At 43.4% G+C, this 21,130-nt stretch overlaps 2 protein-coding genes across 2 annotated transcripts in view; one reads left to right on the forward strand and one right to left on the reverse strand.

Moving 5' to 3' along the window:
* The window catches only part of GABRA4 (gamma-aminobutyric acid type A receptor subunit alpha4), a 52,457-nt gene extending 48,920 nt beyond the window's left edge, over window positions 1-3,537 (reverse strand). Inside the window, exons 1-2 of the mRNA XM_062575513.1 lie at window positions 3,342-3,537; window positions 3,094-3,212 (exon numbers count right to left, since the gene is read on the reverse strand). Coding sequence (XP_062431497.1) covers window positions 3,094-3,212; window positions 3,342-3,424 — 202 coding nt within the window. The 5' untranslated portion in view covers window positions 3,425-3,537. The remainder of the gene's footprint in view (window positions 1-3,093; window positions 3,213-3,341) is intronic.
* A 16,983-nt stretch (window positions 3,538-20,520) lies between these two features.
* Window positions 20,521-21,130, forward strand: part of GABRB1 (gamma-aminobutyric acid type A receptor subunit beta1) — a 136,112-nt gene continuing 135,502 nt past the window's right edge. The window contains exons 1-3 of the mRNA XM_062575514.1: window positions 20,521-20,606; window positions 20,689-20,780; window positions 20,860-20,927. Coding sequence (XP_062431498.1) covers window positions 20,521-20,606; window positions 20,689-20,780; window positions 20,860-20,927 — 246 coding nt within the window. The remainder of the gene's footprint in view (window positions 20,607-20,688; window positions 20,781-20,859; window positions 20,928-21,130) is intronic.

Consider the following 21,130-nt stretch of genomic DNA (forward strand, 5'->3'; position numbering starts at 1 on the left):
GTAGGTTATAGAGTGGTTTTGATTGAGAAATCAACATGCATTATAAATTGCATTCTGAAATTCAGGATAACAGTAAAATGGAACATACAATTTAGGCAATGTAATTGACTTAGTTTCCACTACACTATTTTCAAACCTCACAGAGCATTACTTTATTCATTAGTCCCTAAATACTTTCCCAGTAAGGAAACTCTAAGTGATTATCTTCAAAACTGTTCTGCATTTAAAATTTTCCTGACAGCACGTCATAACTTTTTTTTCTTGCATGAAACCGCTCTTTCTGATTTGTTTAATTGAACTTCTACTTGAAATCTCTTTGGTAATCTGTTGCAACCATTAAAGGTTTGGAATATTTTTTTTTTAAGATGGTGCATTTCTCCCTTCTAAAACTAGCCCTGTAAATATAAAAGGCCTTTAATAACATTTTTCCTGAACTTTTCTATTTTTGTTTATTACATTACCAAACTCACAATGCTTAGTAAGTGACAACAACTTTTCAGTTTTGTGTCTGATTCCTAAAGTGAGTTTGTAATGCACAGGGCCAACCAAATGACATGGCGAATTTTATTCTACTATTTATCTTTAACATAGTCTATGCTACTGCATAAGTTGTACCAAGGCAAGCTTTTCTACACTCACTTGAGGTTCAAACTCCCTGAAAGACCATTTCCACATCTGTGAGAATGCTCAGGCAAATTAGTTTCTCTTCCGTAACTACCAACAATTGGGCTAATTAATGATAGCATGAAGAACTTGGATCCAGTTTTAGGAAATCTCCAAAACCTAATGTTTACCACTTTGCTCTGCATGCAAAAATCTTCATGAATTGTTATTTGTGGAAGTGTTGGAATACGCCAGGAAAATTCAAAATTTGGCTAGCTTCCCAAGTCTGATTTTAAACATCACTTGCACCAGAATTAGAAATATTTTCACTGATTTGTGGTTTAAAATTCACATCTGTCAGACCTCTATGAGGCCTTCTGTTCTTAAAATAAAACGTGTGTTTCATTTAGATCCACGCGAAATCTAGATGATGAATCAGCTTCCATAAAAAAATAAAAATAAATATTCTGCTGTTCATCAGAACGTGATATAGTTCTAACATTATCAAAACACTCTATACTTTCCATCTCTAAATAGTCCCATCCCCTATGGCATTTTCTTAATATGCTATATATTACTGAGTGACCCACTTTTAAGATGCAAGCCCTATTTGCCCTATGAATTTAGCAGCAAAAAAATGAATATAGGGAAATTTTGATCTGGACAGCTGATTTTCATGACCACCCCACAAATACTGCTCTTAGTTATGTCAAAAAAGCAAGCTTGATCACTTGCAGAAGTTGGGGAGGGTTTGCTTTATTTTGTTAAAAACTTCCGATCAAGTGAGGTGAAGGTAACTTTGATTGTAAGGAGGCACAGGCTGTAAGATAACTTTGGCTGAAGGTAACTATGAGTGTTATTTTTAAAAATAAAATATTTTTAATGTGTTACTTGGAAGTTCAAAACTCAAAAGTGAGTGGTTTATATTTTATAAAGGTCAACTATGGGAAGAAACAAGAAGCAATATAATACCCAATCGGTCAAATATTCACCTAGAAGTTTTTTTCCTAGGTTGAAATCTGAGTTTTTTCCTCCCTATACCATTTACTTCAAGATTACAGTTGTGAAAGTTCAAGGAGATACAATGATCTTTTTCTTTTGACAGCATTTTGTTGACAGTCGGTTAACATTTATTGGGGGAAAAAAAAAAGTCTACTCTTGCAAAATTATCCTTCAAAAGACAACTGCGTTAAAATAAAAATCAACAAACTATATGTCATACTACAGATTTAGTACATCTTTAATTTTGGAAATCTGATAATGCTCATAAAGCATCTTTGCTAGATGACTAATTAGTTGGCATTCAACCTAAAATGATGCCAAACATAGCACATCCCTTGTACACATGCAGAAGTATCTGTAACCTCTCTGCAGAGCAAAACTGCAAAAGGCCACTCATTCTAATGATTCCTCTGGGTGCTCTAAGAAGTTTAGCCTACTTCTCACTTAATATTAAAGCTAAGTTATAGAAGGCCTCATTTATAAAATAAACATACTCTAAATAATAAAATGTGATCAATGATGCCAGGTGTTCTCCTTTAATTATTAAGATCATGTATGAGCACTCTATGTGGAGTATGTTGGCATACATGTCAGTGCAGATGTGACACGTGTACAAAGAAAGTACTTGTAGGGGAGGAGGAAAGTATTTTGCAGCATAAACCTACGCAAAAATCTCATTCAATCCTGGACGTGAAGCAGCCCATGAAATGCTCTTATTACCTTCACAGATCATGAGAGGGGATGTGTCTTAAAAAAAATACAATTTTTTTACTTTGAAATCTGTATTTTTAATAGTTTCATTCCAGATTTAAAAATAAAATAAAAGCTGAATTTATCTGGATTGTATTACTGCTGGATTTTTGGTTCCAAGTCCCTACACAGTGACATCAAAACCAGTAAGGCATACTAAGCCCAGTTGTTCATCCAGCAGCACAAAAGTGCACCTTAACAACCTAAGGCATAAACAGGGCACAAAACCCCTACATTCAGGACACAGATCACGACAAATATAACCTCCTCCACTTCTACTTCCTCCACAGCAACCATGTCTACTACTTCTAAATCAAAGCCAAAAACTGAGCAACTCTGGTTGAAGACCGGTGTGCTCGGGTACCTTTGGGTACCTCTCCTTTTCCCGTAACTCCCAGGGATGAACGCAGCAAGGAGCGGACTTCTTCTCGAGGCAGATGAGAAGACATTTGTTTCTGTTCGGACCTGGTCTATGGCACCTAGGGGACAAAAGCTGCCCAGAAGCAGAGCAGTCCGGACGTCAGGTGCGGGTTCTCCCCCCGTCTCCTGCCAGCGCACAGCGGCTTCCGAGCGCTCCTCAGCGCGCGGGCGGCCGCGCCGCGGCCAGCAGCGGGGCCGCCCGCGCCCGCGGGTGCCCCCCGCGCCCGGCTGCCCCCTCCCAGCGCCCGGGCGCCTCGCCCCGCGCCCCCACCCCACCCCCGCACGACGGAGAGCGGGCACCGCGCACCGGGACCATACCCCCAAATCCGGGGCGCAGCCTGTTGTCATAACCGTCCAGCAGGCTGTTCAGGATGCTTGTAAAATTCTCCGGCCACAATTTCTCCTCTTTTCTGCTCTGCCCTGGCGGCCCGGTGAGACTACAAGGCAAAGGGGCGCGGGGTGAGCAGAGCCGCGGAGCGACCCCGCGGGGCTAGCGGGGAGCGGAGCGGAGCGGGCCGGGCCGGGCCGGGCCGGGCGGGAGGCGCCGCCGCGCCGCGGGTACTCACCACGTCGCCAGGCAGAGGCAGTGCAGGAGGGCGATGGAGAGCCCCGAGGACATGGCGATGGCTGGCTCCTTGGCAGAAACCATCTTTGCATGCCATACTTCACGCCTGGGCACGTTAAACGCCTCGTCCGGAGGAGGGGGGGGGGGGGGGGAGCCCCGCGGCGCGGCTCGGCGGCAGGGCGGGGGCGGCGGCAGCCCCCGGCGGCCCTACATCCCGCGGCGCCCGCCCGCCAGGCGCCCGGCCACGGCGGCGGGAGGCGCAAGTTTGCCCGCGCCGTTAACTCTCTCGGGGGCAACAGGCGCCCGTCCGCGTCCGCGTCCGCGTCCCCGCCCCCGCCCGCCCACACGCCGCCCCGCCCCGCCCCGCCCCAGGAGGGGCCCGGGCGCCGCACGCGGCCGCCGGCTCCTCCCCGCGCTGCTGCCCGCCCGGGCGGGAGCAGGGCAGAGGGCGGCGGCGGCCCCGCCCCCACCCCCGGCGGGCGGTGCGCGAGGGGTTAAAAGCGACCGTTAGTTCTGCCCTGTGGGGGTGGTGCTGCGGCTGTGGGGAGGGGGCGTCGCTCCGCTGGCAGCGGCGCCGCGGGTGGGGGGTGCGTGGGGGTGTCTGCGTGGGCCGTGAGTCTGCGTGTGGGGCGGGGGGCGGTATGCGTGGGGAGCGCGTGTGCTGCGTGGAGTGGGGTGTGCGTCAGGGTGGGAGCGCGGGGGATCTGGTGCTGCTCGCGGTGATTAAGTCTCCGTTTGTCTCCGTCGCTTCTCCCTGCGGGGGAAGGAAGACCAAGAGCGGGTGGGTGGAGAAGCCCGGAGTGGAGGAAGGAGGCTTCGGGGAGGCTCCCTCCGCCCCAGCTCATGGTGTGGAGGGCCTGTGCGGAGCACACCCAAACGGAGGGGAGCCAGCGGGTTATCCCGGGCTGCTAGGCGCTGAAATGCCGGAACAGCGTGACAGGTTTTGTGTCTTTTTGTTTGTTTGTTTTTTCCTATAATTAGGAAGCCAGATTTGGTGACCCAAATAATTTCCATTATATGAGATACAATGGCTGCTGCAGCAATTACTGTAAAATCCGCTCAGAATTGTTGCTGTTTTGTTGGAGGATCTCAGGATGGTTGGGAGTGGAGGTGTATTTGGGAAAAGGGGAGAAAGGAAGGAAAGGGCTTTTTTTTCCCTCACAATATCTATTGACAATAAACAACTCATTCTTCTGATCAAATGTGCTGCAGAGTTGTTTAGATTTGGAAATCAGTGTGCGTGTCAATTTTAATGAGGATAGTGAAGTTCACTGTGCAGGAGTATATAGAGCAGGTCTTGTAATTGACTCCAAGTCTACAGATTCCAGACTACAGTACTGTCAATGCTGACATGAAAAGACTTTATTCATTACTTGCTACAGTGTCTCAACTACTAAAATGCCTGATTATCTGCAAAAGTACTCTATACTTGAAACCCTCCTGATTGTACTTGAGTTCATTCTAGCTAGGGTGCCCGTTGCTGATTCCTTTGAAAAATAATTAAAGCTGTGCTTGAAAGCCATTTAGCTTACTGATGCTGTTACCTTTGGAGAAACTCCATCTAGGTAGCCAGTTATGCTTCCTATTTTAAAAGCCCTATTTAGGCTTCTGCAAATTATTAGTCCGCTTTCTGATATTTTGTTAGGATGAAATGCAGACATTTCCCTTCATCACCTTCTTCCCACATACAACCAAGTGGTTTGTGTTCCTTAGTAGTTCCTTAAGTGGTTTGCAGGTTCCTTAGTAAGTAGCAGACACTGGAGATTAAGGTGGTATTATTGCTACAGCAAATACAGCATATTTGACCTATGGCTTTATCCCCTCTGAATTCATTTTTCCCTCAGCCTGAAAAAGATGTCTGATTGACCACTGTGAGTGATATGTAAACCCAGCCCTGGCCAAAGATAAGGAGCTGACCAACAAATCCATTGGCCTCTGGGTACTCCAGGCTTTCCTTCCTTATTTAAATCTCTGCCACTGTCATAGCTTTTGCTCCAAATTCTGCTAGATCCTCATCCCTAGTGCCTTACTGGAACAATGATTTTCTGCGGAAGCCTGACACGGGAGCCTGCCGAAGAACGGCGCACACGCTCTGTGCAGTGCTTACAAGCCCGGACAACAGAAGCAATACAGTGTCGCACAAAGGTCACTTAGCTCCATGCTGTAGGCGCAGCCTGTTTTGCACCACACACAGGTGAAAGCTCCGGCTCACTGTTGTGACTACATTAGCAACTTGGGGTGGAATGGCAGCAGGGTGGATTAGGAGGTCTTCAGTGATCTAATTTCCCCATATAATGTAAGTTTTCAACTTTTCAACTTCTATAAACAGATGTAATTTCGCTGGACTAGTCTTCTCTTATAGCATGGACTGTGCCAAGAGGATACTTACAACTGTCCTCCAGCAAAAGGAATCTCTAGCTTTGCTGTCTCTTGCAAGGAAAAGTAGATCATTGTTGCAGAACTTTAAAGATACTTTTAAATGAGATTATCTGATCTAGGGATACCTCAGAAAAGCTTTGATGGCAGAAGCAAAACTCACAAAATTAAAGCAAAGATAATAGATGGTAATTCAGAATTGAGAAGAATTCTCCTGACTTGTGACAGGCACAGAACAAAACCCTGATCTACAGCACCACCACTTACAGCAGCTGCTGTGGAAAGAGGCCAAGAAAGTCCTGGCAAAGCTGGGGACACCCTTGGGTTTAGATTGTTTTATTACGTGCTGCATATGCACTGACATCTGCCTGAACTGAAATGGAAAAGTTGAGTGGTATTCACCCAGTAATAATCTTCCCACACAAATGTCCTGAGAAATGTTGTTACACTACCTGCTCAAATCCATCCCCGGAGCCATAAGGAACATGGATTATGTAGGTCCAGTAGTTCCACTACAAGCAGAAATCAAAGAAACTCACTCCATTAATGCCCCTTCCAGTGATTTTAGGAACTAAGCTGGTCTTTGCATAGCTGGTCTTTGAGTCTCAAATTTTTCAAAAGAGAAAGCTAATAAGACAGATACCTGATTCCCATCTCTTCAGTAAAAGTAAAATTGGTTTCAAAGATTGGTAGATGCACCATGTCAAGGCATGAAGAAATAAGTACTCATGACATCTAAGAAGATACCCAGGTTGTTAGGATGTTTTTGATAAGAAAACATAGTGCCTTTCTGTCACTTCCAGCTGCATGCTATATTGCTGCAGGACTAGGTGCCATTTGGATACATTTACTCACCTGGAGAGCTAAAACTAAGAATAAACGAGAAATCACTTTCTCTAAAAAATGAGTTCAGGTAGTTCTCAAATTTATCTGCAGTTAATATTTCCCTTAGTACCTGCAGTGACTATGAAGAATTCAGTAAGATTACTACCAGAAACAGTGACTGCTTTCCTCAAACTCTGAATGACTGTATCATTCGTATGTTACTAAAACTTTTACAAAACTAGGCTTAAAGGGAACATAAAACAGTGGAAAAGGACAGTAAATTGTATTGTAAGCAAGATGTCACTTCTGAATACCTGCTTATGCATTTCAGTATATTCATTGCCCTGGCCACTTTTCAACATTTTTTGAGCTATATCTTTAGAAGTTTTCTAGGTTCTTTTCTAATATATTTGTGACATAGGAGAACTCCCAGGATGCTTGCTTGTACCTTGCTTGCTAGCTATACACTGATTTTAAAAAATCACTTCAATTGGTCTTTGATCACTTCAAAGAATTTCTGTGTAATCTCTCTAAAAGAACTGATGATGACTCCAAGAAGGTTTTAGTGCTCATATGCTGGATTGATTGTTCCTGAAAGATGTTTGGGGAATTCAGGATTTTCGCAGCTTCTCCAGCTTTTACCATCATTTCTTCCAAGATTTCTCCCAAGAAGTCTCAGTCATCATGGACTTGTAAGGAAGGGTCTATTTTTGCCTGGCACCAGATACTCAGAATGCGTTTGAAAATCATAAAAAGACTTCTTTTGCTGACGCTGGGCAGAGAAGATTTGTGATGCAGCAGATACTCTGACCATGCCCCAAGAGCAGTCTTACCCAAAACTATGGGTCTTCAAGGATAGCTTCATCATTTTTTATTCACCAAAACACAGAGAGAAGCAGAAAAGTTCTTTATCACTCTTCCCATTTCTGCTTTATCATCACATGTAAAGGGGAATAAAAAGAAAGTCAATACTTTTCTAGAGGAAGGTATTATCTAGCCTTTCATTTTTTGTAAACCGTAGGCTATGCCAACATTACAGATTATATTGGTAAATTATAGGTTACATCCTCTTTCCTAGCAGATTTCATTAGACAGCTGATTTTGACATGGTTTAGTCCTGTCATCAAATCCATGAAGAGAGCCAAGCCCATATGGAAAAGACTCAGAAAATCTTTAAGGCCCAACTATAAATTACATACTTAAGCGCCTTTAGCTCTTAGGAAACAGATGAAATAAAAATTGGGTTGCTGCCAAGCACCTACAGGTTTCTTTATCTAAAAAGCTAAATCATTGATTTCTTGGACTTTTTACAATTTCTGCTCATATCTGTACAATTTCTTAAAATCTCAATCAAATGGCCTGTTTTTACATACATCCTTTTCAAAGACCAGTGGTAGAAAATCTATTCCTTGGGCAATTTATGCCCCAGTCCTACTTTTGGTAGATGACCAAGAAAAAATACAGATATCTCCTTTATACAGTTACTTTTAAAATCTTTTACTCCCATCCCTGCTCCTCTATCATGTCCCCATATATTGGAAAGATCTTGGGAACCTACAGAAAATACACCTGCCTTTACACCTTGACTTTATCCAGACTTTCATCAGGAGTTCAGAACAAGCCCCAAATATCCATACAAAGAGGAGCTCTCTATCACTGGGAAAGCCAGTGTACTCTGGGCCATGATCACACCCTTGACTCTACCACTGTGTTTAAGCACTCTGTATTTGGCATATATTGACTGCAATTTAAGTCCTGCTCTGGGATCTGTAAGATAGCTGTTTAAGCTCTTTCCTGCTGTTCTTCCAGTCCAACTTTTAGTCCTGCCCTTAGGAGTTTTCTTTCAAGCTGGCACCAGCTCTTTACTTCAATATCTGATCATGAAGTTTTACCTCCAGATTTTAACAGGATCCCATTGCATTGGTAATGGTTTGCATTGTTTGCCTGGTTTGCACTGTGGTTTGCAGTGGCAAACACACATGTTACCAGATGTAGTTCCTGTTCTCAAGATCTTAAAATCTAGATTGATAAGGCATATAAGGACTAAGCACAAGGAAGTACTGTTATTTCTGTTTTGCTGGGAACTGAGACACAAAAAGCGATGTCCCAGCACCTGGTCGGAAATTTGCTGCAGAACAGGAACTTAATTGCAGTCTGCTTGCTACATCCCAGTCCAGTTCTTTAATTACCACCTCATCTGTCCTCTCAAAGCACAGCATAAGCTCTGTGTAAAATTGTCTTCAGCTGACCCAGCTTTACTTCACTTCCACGGCCAGAATTCCTACTAAACTGTAGGAACTGGACCTGTACTTAGTCCTGTGTATATAACAAGGAAGGTATTTACAAGACTGTGCTACAGTAGCATAGTTACGCTGTTTTAACACACACGTTCTCGATACCTTGGAATACAGCTAGATAACTCTTTGAGTACCATATATGTATTTATATATACATACTGCAGTTGCTGATCGTGATAGGATTTATGCAGATTCTCCTTATGATTGCTACGTGGATGTTTAAGAAGGTAAACTGTGAGTTTCATATTTAAAGGTACCTCTACTCTGCCCATTGCATTAGAAAAAATGAAGAAGTACTCACTGCAAGAACTGCCAGTTTGGGACAAAAATGTTCTCCACCAGACAGTATTACAGAATTTCTGTGCCTACATCTCTCATTTTTCATCTGTTCTTACTGTTTCTCAGGCACACACTTTCATATAATAGTGCCCCTTATTTTTATTTCCTATTCTTTTTACATCAACTTCTATTTTTTTAAGTTTTTGCAGGGAAATTATGTTGGCTCTTGTTTGTCTGCCCCTTCATCTCCATTGGGACAATATGTTTCCTGGAAACAGCAAAGGCTCAGCAGTTCATACTTCCCAGGATCCTGCCACCCTCAGCCTTGTTCTCTGGCAGATCACTTACTTACATAGGCATGGGGTCCTGTGCAGGGCCATCAGGGCAAATCCCAATGGCAGAGTGGAGAAACAAGTCTGAAACAGATCTGCTTCAGATCCTGAATCTCTCTCTAAGATGTGCTTCTCAATAAAATCCAGTAAGATCTCTATGTGTGAGGGAAAAATAGTAGAGATTTCTCTAAAAACAATATAAAGATACCTCTGTTTCATCTAGGTGGAGGACATAGCAGCCAGGATTATGGGGAGGAATCTGGGAAGCATCTATGCCACCTTCCTCTGTAAGGGCTACTAAATTGAATGCAAAATGCATCAAAAACACTGGTTGCTCGGAGCAACAGCAGGAAGCCTTCAGCAGCTTTCAGACACCAAAGGCAGGCCGGAGAATAAGGTCGGGGGCTGGGAGCGCGAGGGCAAGGACAGCCCTTGGGGCTGACCTGGCTCAGAAGGGTGGAGGAGTAAGGCTGGCCGCTCACACTCATGGGCCTCTTTCAGCTTTGTGCTTTCGCACAAAGCTTTCTGCTCAGTCACCTGGTGTTCCATCCCACTGCTTGCACTGCTCCCAAAGGACTGAGAGAGCAGGAGCACCAGCAAGCCCCCTTGCTGGAAGCTCTGGTGTTCCTGCTCATTATGCTTTTATTAAACTCAGAAATATGTGAGTCATAGGGCAGATGTCCGGGGAATGAGTTAAACATGTCACGGGAGCTGTAGGCCTCACTGCTGACTCACACTGAAGTCCATTGTGCCAGCTCCAGTGATTTTCTCCCTATCTTCATGGCACTTGGCTTGCACAGTCTCTCAAACGCTAGTAAATCTTTTTTTTTTTTTTTTTTTCACTAAAAGAGAAAAGGGGAGAGCATGAAGTCTCTATATTGCACAGCAGTGGACAAAAACCTGAAAATGTGACCCAGGTACCCCACAAGGCACCACATTAATCCAGCAGGCAGATAAAGCTCAGACATCAGAAACTCTTGACTCTTGTGGGGCTGACTTATGATTCTTTACTTTCTTCTCTTTGTTTTCTTCTTTCTTTACTTTATTCTAATTCTTCATTTTGCTTGCAGGAAAAGAAGTATTATAGCTCCAGAATAAGCAGGGCAGATAGATAGTAACTTTAAGGTGTTCTGCGTTTACCTGTGAATAAAGCAGAGCAGCTGTACACCAGTTGTAGTCAAAGCCTCATGTTCCTTAGAATAATAGCGTCTCTGTACTAAATATTAACATCAGCTAGTAACACAAGCATTCGGATGTCAGGTATAAAATATTCCCTTTAAATTGTTTTAATATAAAACCAAACATAATGAATTTGTTATGGAAATAGAGCTGCTAAAGCAGACTTTTGTAGTGGTCCAGAGATCTGTAAAGAGCTGAGCAAACTGGCATTTAGAACTGTACTTGTAGTCTCTGCTTGCAAAGGCAAAAATGGCATTGTGGTAATCTGTGAAAGACACCCAACCAGTTTGCTCTTCATTACCATCTGGTGGTTACTGCACGGAGTGGCATTACTCTCATCTCAGAAAGTTAGGAATTTTCATGTCATCACCAAAAAGAAAAGGGTGCTGCAGCAGCACTGGGCAGCAGAAGGGGACTGGTTTTGTCTTATAGCCATTGACACAACCGCACCAGGCCCAGACAAGACTGACAAAATGAATGGGTGGAAGGCAAAGAGAAAATTAGGAAGCTTCTGGAGGTACTTCAACGTTTCATCAAGTAATTCAAGGCATACCTGAATATGATTTGCAAGGAGCTGAGAACTGCCTGGAAAACTTTGGGCACTGTTGCTTCCCACTGACAGCAGTTGCAACTGCAACCATTCTGCAAGATAAGGTATCTTGCTAACCATTTCCCATAACTGGTCTCTAGATCATTTTCAGCTTTTTGGGGCATTTCTTATCCTGAAGGAAGGTTAATTTGCTCTTACAACAAATGAAAGAAGTACAATAATTGTTAATCAAGTATAATACCTCACTGTATGGATCAATGGATAATTGATAAAGGCTAGGCAGAATGTAACCTAAGCAAACAGGTCCACTGTACGTATTTTTCAGTACTAGAAATACATCCTCTTGGCAAAATTATATATGGTGCTGTTCAAGGTGCAGCATGGGGTTGATCCAGTGCAGCATGTCATCTTATGTACTAGCTGGCATTTTCAAGAATAGCATGAAATGAAATAAAAATAATTCATTGTCATGATTATAAAGAATAAGCAGAAATAGTTTATATGGCTCAGTTGTTTTCTGTGTTTAAAGAAGAAGAACTCTTAAGTTCCATTCCTAGCTCTGCCACTGAACCTTTTACAAAGATAAGTATACAGTTCCAGGAGGCAGACTTCAAAAGTGGAATGGTCTGAACAGGACGGATGAGCTCTGCACTCACAAGCACTCTCCCTGTATCTTGCAGAAAACCTTTGTCTTTCTCCCTCTCTGTCAGCTGCTCCGGAGCAATACATACTCTTTTTTTCTGCTCACAGCCCAAAAAGATTAAGTACAAATCTACTCTGACTTACGTATGATTTAGACACCATTTAGATCTAGGGTCATTTAGATCTCATTTCAAAACTCACCAAAGTAAACTAAAAAACTGCCATTCACCCGGAGGATTCTGGATCAGAACAAGAAAGCATTTCTTACTTCGTGTTTCTGAAATACTAAGTTGTCCTTTCCCTTCTGTTAATATTTACGATACTTTATTTTCTTATGGCCTCTTTTTGTTTAGGGTTTTGTTTGGTTTGGTTTCTTGCTTGGTTGGTTTTAATCTATTACAGATGTGTTTTAACTCCTTTATTCCTCAGTTTCCCCACCAGAGAGACAGGCAAGTGATATCTCACTTTCAACAAAGGAGATGGGTAGGAATTTGGCTTGACTGACAGTGTGTGGTAAGCCCTTCAGGTTGGTGTAACACAGAGACAACACTGAAATACATTTTGCAGGTTTTTTGAAATTAAAACCTTCATAATGTTCAGAAGGTGAAGTAAAATTTAGGCCTCTGTGCACTAGGTGTTAGGGACAACAACTCTGTGAAACAAGGAACAACCAAAGGAGACACTGGGCAGACAAAAAAGGACACAACAAACAGATGGACAACACAAGAAGTTAACTCATGGGAAGGACTCCATAATCCTTCTTCATAAGTAGGAAGAGATGAGAAGAGAATACCTGGTCCAAATAATTAAATTAAGTACTCAGGTAATTAAGTACTTTCTCATTTCTGTCCTGAGATGGTATTAGAGAATTTCTGAAGATAGCACTTCTGGCATCACACAAAAGCTCCAGCTGCTGCTGCTGCTCAGGGGAGCAAGGGAAGATTCATCCTTTGGTGCTCCCCAGTATTGTAATGCTGCTGCTTGCCCTAAAATAGGAGATGGCACAGTTTTGCCCTGTATAGTGGGTTTGAAGGTAGCTACAAGCAGCTCAAACTGTCATCCAAAATGCACACAGAGTGAACAACTCAATAACCCCTGTTACTCAGCCATTTCTCCCATGGGCCTCTTCTCAGAGCAGTTATCCCTAGGAAAGTCTAAGCATCCCAGTGCCCAGCAGAGCTGGAGGGAGCAAATGTCCACAGGGGCTGCACAGCTGGTGACATCCCAGTAGCATCTTGGTGACATTCACAGATTGAAGGGTTGTGTGGTCTGCCTGAGAAACCTCTATCTCATGTCTTTGTCAGTTCTCTTATCTTTACACTTATTTTTGGCTTTATTTTAGGATTCTTTTTCAACTAGCTAAAAACAGCACAAATGACAGGGCGTAATCTATTTCTCAGTTTATGGACCGCTTCCAGTGACTGCTGCCAGCCCACATGACATATATAAATTATGGATTTTAGACCTGCACCCCTGTATCAGTAAAAGAGATATGAAAATTACTCATTGTCTTACACCTCCCTGGTGACAAAGCGACTCACAGCTCAAGAGATTCTCGTGCCCTCTTTATTTCAGCAAGCAAAAGGCATACATCTCACTCATCAAATGTGCTCCTGAGACAAGAAAGGAGTGTGCAAGCAGCTGTTGTGTGGGACTATTGCATTTGTTAAAATTATGCCCATTTTGTTTTCTCCCAGCGTAGGTATGAATATACATGGTGATACATATCTAATGCTGTCATTTACATGGCTGTAAATGTAGTCAACAGAATTCCAGAGGAATTGCCCATGAGCAAAGAAATCAGACAGCCTGAAAGTTTTCATTCTAACTGCTTCTATTGTTATATTTTACAGCTGTTCTAACACACACCTTTAAATGGGAAAAAATTTGTAAACATATTCTTGAAATACAATGGGAATTTTCATTCTTGTCCCCTTTGTTCCTGGAGGCAGCAGACAACTTTCCTAATGAAGTGGAAATACAAAGTGCCTGCCTTCTGTGAGAGGGGTGCAGTGGCAAGCAGACAGATAACAGTTTCTAATTGCAGTGCCCATTCTTGGCCCTTTTCTAGCTTTTACTCCCTACAGTATTACCACATATAAGCATAGCCTTTCTCTTAAAAAGCAAGTACTGCACAATTTTTACCAAGCCGTCCGTTTCTATTCTTACTGAAGTTGGCTGTTTGAGGAGTATGTGATTTGGAGGCTAGATCTCCAATGCACTAAAGATGTTTTTGGATAGATCTAATTTTAAAACTAGAAGTATTGACCAATGGGAAATGACAGTTTTCAGCACCAGTTTTCATCCCAGATCAGACTGCATAGATCAGATTGCTCAGGGCTTTGAAAGGAGTACTTTCTATTCAAAATTTCTTGAAAGCAAATAATGCAGAAGTATTTCTTTTCTCAAAGAATTTTTTTTTAAATTCATTAAATATTTTCTTTCTTCTTCCTGGTGAGGGAACACTTTGATCTACATACCTATCTCCATGTGAAAATATCCCCAGGAAAGTTGCTTATGTGACTGAATTCAGCCACCTTGATTCTTTATTGATAGAGCAAGACAGGACAAGAGGCACTGGGCAGAAATTGAACCACAGGACATTCCACCTGAATGTGAGGGGGAATTTCTTCACTATAAGAGTGACAGAGCACTGGACCAGGTTGCCCAGAGAGGCTGTGGAGTCTCCCTCTCTGGAGATAATTCAAGGCCCGCCTGGATGCAACCCTACCATGCTCTAAGTGACCCTGCTGAGCAGGGAGGTTGGACTAGATGATCTCCAGAGGTCCCTTCCAACCTTACTGATTCTATGATTCTAGAAGCAAACAAGCTAGGCTCTTATTTATGTGAGTCACAGGTTCATAAGCTGCTGTATGTGGTGAGTGCATCATATCACTGAAATGGGACAAAGAGACACATTGCATTCTAGTGGTCCAGTGTGGTAAAGTATTTCTGCTAAGAAAAAAACTCCTATTTCTGTATTCACTACATTTAAAAAGACATATTTAACTAGACCATTTAAATGGGGTTTTGCAGTGAGCTGCTTTAGAGTACAATGCACTGGAAAACCTGGAGAACAAGAACTCAATTTATAAGAAAAATAATTCCCAAGCCATTCTAGTGACAGTGTTTCATGTCTTCTATATAAAAAAAAAAAACATACAAATAAAGACAAGACCAGGAATAAAAACCACAGAAACAAAGGCCCCAGTCCTACAAAGATACAAACAATGTTCTACAGTACAAATCAGCCTGCTAAAATCACATGGAGCTGCTTGCAATTCAATGGACAGGTGTATGCGTGCTTGGTTTCTGCAGGGTAGTATGCACACTAGGTATTGACTCTCTCATGCGTCTGACATCTCACATGCACTGACAAACCTCAGCTGTTGAGAACCGTGTTAAAGGGAGATAACTTTTAACAGGAATTTTATCAGTATCAACACTTAGTATTCCCTTGTGTTCTTTAGATATGCCCTTAGAACTCCTACAACCCCTCCTTCTTTTTTTGGCAGCACTTAAGACTAGTGGCTACTTGGACTTAACCTAACAACTGAGGCTAATAAAACTATGCAAACGCAAACAAACTTACCGCTCTCACAGTTCACACTTCTCCTTGCCTATCACAACACTTGTTTGAATCTCTTCCTACTTTATCCTAGACGGTTTGCTCTCTGAAGCTGGGGTTGTATTTTTAATAATTTCTACAAAGTATGGCACAAGTCCTTATTCTGCAGGTTCTACTACTTCTAGAGACAGCATTAGAGGGAAAAGGAACTTGTGAGTCTTCCACATCTGGAATTAATTAAGAATGCCAGAAGAATTACTTACAGTAGGTAGTGAAGAGAAGGGCAAAGAAAATGCCCTGTCAGTGATTTCTGTGTCGTTAGGCATTCAGTATTAGACTTGTGTGCCTAGGGAGAAAACAAGCTCTGTAATGATAAGAAAGGATTTTGGATGAGTGGTGTACACATAAGGTTGGAAGATCTGAAAGGGGATTTCTAAAGAACATTACAAATGTTTATCTGAACTGGTTAAAGACTTACTAAGTTATTTTAGCTGTAGGTATTACAGAACAAAAAGTCATATACTCCTTATTATATATTCTCTTCTCACTTTGATTATTGAGGATGAATAACTTTAATTCACTATTTCACTATTTACTATTATTTCCTTAAAGTAGTGTCCTACGTGTTTTACAAGCTTATAAAAAGAAAGTGAAGCCTGCACTGAAAAGATCTTAATTGACTTTTACAGCACATAAAAAGGATAAAAACAGAGCGCCAAGAAGCAAGTGGAAGAGGGCATGAGTCCTGTGTTGTACTTTTTTTTCCCCCGCTGAAGAAAGGGTGAGGCGGTGTAGGTTTAGTGAGAGACCTGAAGGAAAGTGGCTGGGAGGAGAAGATGCTCTCTGCATCGCACGGCACCGTTGCTCAGCCTGCAGATCCACCTCAAGATAAATGGGAGGCTCAGTGTGTCACTCCACTGCTCTTCTCAATCACTCGCACAGCTTTCCCACCGCACCGAAATCCTCAAAGCACACTAAAGCTATCTCCAGCTTGCCATTTTCTGCCATCCAAGCAGACTGCACACAGGCTGTATTTGACTTAAGGGATTACTGTAGGTATAAAATGACAGTAGCATCATCACTAAGCAGACAAAGTACATGGCCTACTTTGTAACTTACCTCTTTTCTCTAAGTATAACACTGTTCACAGGGCTTTTTTACCTGAAAATGTAGTCATTTCACTGTTCCTACATTTCATTTCAAAGGTTTCAAAACGAAACATTAGCTTAATTTTTACAAATCTGAAATTTTATTCTAAAATTTTTAATATACTTTATCAGAATTGTTACTGAAAAACATAATCTGCTCAGTGGCAAGTAAGAAAATTTATATGTCTGTCCTAATTCTATTTTTCTTCTACATGGGATGTTTTGTTTGAGGCAGCATCACAGATCACACAGCCAAAACCCAGTGGGGCACAGATTTGTAACAATGAATAATCCAAAGACCTAGACCTCTGTTTCCCCTTCTGTTTCCTGTGCATATTGTTACACTGCAATAAACATTTGCTAATTAGTGACAGTTTTTGCACACTTTGCACTCATCATGCTTCTGGCCTGTCTGGCCTGCATAGCTGTTCACACAACAGTTATCCTTACTGACCGGAAAACTGTAAGTCCAGTTAGACCACTTAGATGATGAGTATCCTGGTTTTGCAAGTCCCTATTTCTAATTACTCAAACCTGTCATTATGATAAATATTAGCATTCTAGTGTTCACCTCCATGTGCAAAGTACACAGTGTAAGATACACAGCTTCCTTTCTGAATATTGAGTAAAACCACCAAGTCACACCTCCCACAATCTACATTCAAGTAGGCAGAAATTGTCACTAGGACAGATGCACTTTTTGTCAATATGTACAGTCACCACTTTGCGATAATTTTTCCCTAGTTTTATTAAATGTTGTGGTCTCGTGAGATCCTATGATCTCATCCAATAAGAAACGGGAACAGTTTCTTCTTTTTTTAATGATCTTACATTCTTTTTAGGTAGCCAATATTGTCTGAGCAGGGCACTATCTTTTTACTGTGTGCGCTTTCTGATTTCCAGATGAAAATAAGCAATGAAAGAAACATCGTTAATAAACTGGAAACATTTCTTTATATGAGAAAAAACATTCCCCCCTCACCTCGAAAGTTTTTCATATGGCAGGTAAAAAAATGAATACATAACTGGCCAAGAATGATTTTATGAATCATGCTGTGAAATTATACAATTTGTGTTGCTTCTACTTAGTGTATAATGAGCTAAAAATATATATAAAAAAAGAAAATCATGGATATTATGTTAAAACTAATATATTTCAATCACTTTAGATTGCTAGTACTTGCACCTGCTTGAATCAAGATGAAAGCTTTCCTCACTCAAAAAGTCTGCCTTCACTAACTCAGCCCAGAAAGTATTTCCAAAGAGTCTTCTTATTTCCAAGACGTATGCCTATCTCACAGACCCTATAATACTAAGCCCATTGTAAAAATGACTGAGAAAAGAATTTGACATTATCACTGGCAATGGTTTGAAGAAAAGAGATTATTGTGCAACAAATACAATAAAATAACCATAAGACAAGATCAAGATCCATTAAAGCCACCACAGAGGTCTGCTTTTCTTTAAAAGATGCTGCAAATTAATGGCAAAAGTCACTAGATGATTAAGCTCCCAGGTTTTTAACAGCCTGATTTCCAAAAATTCAAAGGATCACAGCCTAGAACCTCAGATTTATTTTCGTGCCTACCTTTTGCAGAGTTCAGCAAGTTCTAAGTTGCCTAAATGCCACGTAAGGAACCCTCCATGTTTCACACTGCCCGACTGAATAAATCCCACTGGAGAACATGGAAAGAACTTGTTAACTGCTGCTGATAGTGACAGAGATGACTAGAAAGGAATATTTTTATTGAAACTACAGTCAAGATTCTTTCACGCTGTCGGCCTGGAAAAGTGTGCTATATTTTCACAGAAATGTATCATCTGCAAAGAAATAACAGAGCTCTGGATCTTTGTATTATTCATTGTTAGACATCTGTGCCCCACTGGTTTCTTGGCGCTAAATTGGGATTTTTCATGGGATGATAGAGGCCTTCCTTACATCATATCTTAAATATCTTCAATATTCCTTAAACTGTGGATAAAAATACTGATCATTTCAATTGATAACATTCAGAAGTCCTGCTGCTAATAATTTATTTTCTCAGTCTAATTCAGTGTTCAAAGTCTATCCATGGTAAGCACTGGGCATGGCGAAAGAGCTGAGATGGATCCTCAGTTTCTCCACATAAACTTATCAAAACTTCAGGGGTTGTTTCAAGGTCCCAGTGTAAAGCCCAGATGTCTCCCATTAATGAAGTTGAACAAAATGGGGTTGAATTTCCACAATTAAAGCAAGGTACACTCATGGGAAATAGTCAATGGATCAGTGGCCTTATTTCTGGCATGATCAGTGAAGGAAGCTAGATGCTCCTCTAAGGAAGCCCAGCTCAGGAAGAGGTCCTACAAGAATAGGCTTGTCAAGGAGAACATCCTTATCTCTGCTGGAATTACACTCGTTAGTAATGAGAGGAGACATGCAGGGCAGGTTCTTCATTCCCGCCTTTGCCAATTAGAGGATGAGCTCCAAAACTGCATCTAATGCACTTTCACCGCTAATGGGCATTCAGTCCAGGGACCAGACAACAGCTGTTCCAAGGTAAACCGCCCCAGAAATGCACCTAGGGCAGACTGCAGGCAGAACACACGCCGCGAGTTATGCCTTGAGATGGATTTTGGCAAGCTGTACAAAACATGGCCTCCATTTTATTCAGGCACAGTTGACTTTCAAATGGCTTATGACAAAGCTACAGTTATCTACCAGATATAGTGTGCAAACCACCATGATGTAAAGAAGGCCTCTGCCCAATTTAGTGGTTCAAATGAAGCAGGTCATTTTATTTTGTCTGCTTGATACAATTCTGAATGAAAAGAAACCTTCTAGTAGACCTCTCTAGGTAGGAAATATTTTAAAATATGCTATGGCCAAGCAACATCAATTCCATGCACATAGTAGGAAAATCAATTCCATGCGCATAGTAGGAAAATGTACTCATCATGATTAATAAATTTTAAAAACTTTTTCAAACCAGCAAGGCAAAAGTACTATCAAGTTGAGCTATAAGATCATGTTTTTCAGAAACTAAGGACTAAAACAGGAGAGAAAAAAAAAAGAGATATGTTGCAGGTAAAAGTCCTTACAGCCTATTGAATTGTATCTCTAAAAAGGCAACAAGAAAATAGTAATTTGCATTGTCACGGTTACTAGCGGTAGCTCTGACGGTGAAGCTATCTCGCAGCAACCTTGGGAACTGTGTCACTCTCCTTCCCCGAGAGTGACAAGTTTCCTTAGAAATACACATAGTAAAAATGTTCAAAACTGACCCCAGAGTTTGTGTCACAAATTATGTGTTTTTGCATTCCTGCGTTCTTCACATATTGTATGTTGCAACAACAGAAGCACCCCGAGAAGTCCGGATTTCCCGAGGAATAACGCCCGCGCGGCACGCGGAGGCGCCGCGGGGGCGGCCGCCGAAGGGGCTCGCGGAGCCGCCGCGGGCCGCGCGCAGGACGGCTCCCGAGGGGTCGGCTTTGGAAAGAAAGAAAGAAAAAAAAAAATCCCCTCCTGAGCGCACGATCGATTACTTTCCTTGGCAAACAGCAGCCGAAAATACGCTGCGAGCTAGCGCACGCGCTGCGCCGGTACTTGCGCGGCAGGGGTAGCTCCGGGGACGCGTCTCAAGCCGCAGCCTCGCAGCTGAGGCGCTCACAGCTGGAGGCAGCCCTGCCTGCACCATCCTTGACCTCCTTGGGGTCCGCGGGCACCTTTTCACGCCATCTGTAAGGCTGCCAGACAGCACGAGCGCGAGTTTTCACACAAAAGTGACCTCAACTATTCTTTTTTTTTTTTTAATTATTGCTGTCGTTCCCCCCGCGGAGAAAAGTTCGCTAACGCCACACGTCGGCGGCGCCGCCCGCGCCTCTCCGTGCTGGGCGGGGCGCGGCGCGAAGGTGCCGCCGGGGCCGCCGCGCGCATGCGCCGCGCGCGCGGCAATTGTTGCTCCGCGCGGCGCCGCTCCAAGTTGCGGAGCGCGGCTCGGCGCCGGCATGAGGGCGGCGGCGAGGCGGGACTGCCCGGGCGCCCTCTGCGTGTCCCTGGCGCTGGCCGCGGCCGCGGCGTGCGCGGCGCGCAGGTGAGCGGGGCGCGCAGGTGCGCGGCGGCGGCGCGGGCCGCCCGCGCGCAGCCTCGCTAACGCGCCTCTGCTCCCTCCCCAGCGCCAAGGAGCCCGGCAACATGTCCTACGTGAAGGAGACGGTGGACCGGCTGCTCCAGGGCTACGACATCCGCCTGCGCCCCGACTTCGGAGGTAAGGCCGCGGCCGCGGGGCGGCGCGGGGCGGCGCGGGCGGCTGCCGCGCCTGACCGCGCCTCCCGCTCCCCCCGCAGGGCCGCCCGTGGACGTGGGCATGCGGATAGAGATCGCCAGCATCGACGTCGTCTCCGAAGTCAACATGGTGAGTGAGCGCGCGGCGCCCCCCGCGCCACGGCGCCGCCGCGCACCGCCGCGCACCGCCGCGCAGCCCCGCGGCTGCCCGCGCGGCGCGGTGGCGAGCAAAGAAAAGGAAATGCAGCTTTCGGAAAAAGCCGCCTTTCTTACAGGAGGGAAAAAGCACTGTAGGCGAAGTATGTAAGAAAAGGAAGTTCCCTATCCAGCTAC

This window comes from Rhea pennata, chromosome 4 (genome assembly GCF_028389875.1).
Source record: "Rhea pennata isolate bPtePen1 chromosome 4, bPtePen1.pri, whole genome shotgun sequence".
Taxonomy (NCBI): Eukaryota; Metazoa; Chordata; class Aves; order Rheiformes; family Rheidae; genus Rhea; species Rhea pennata.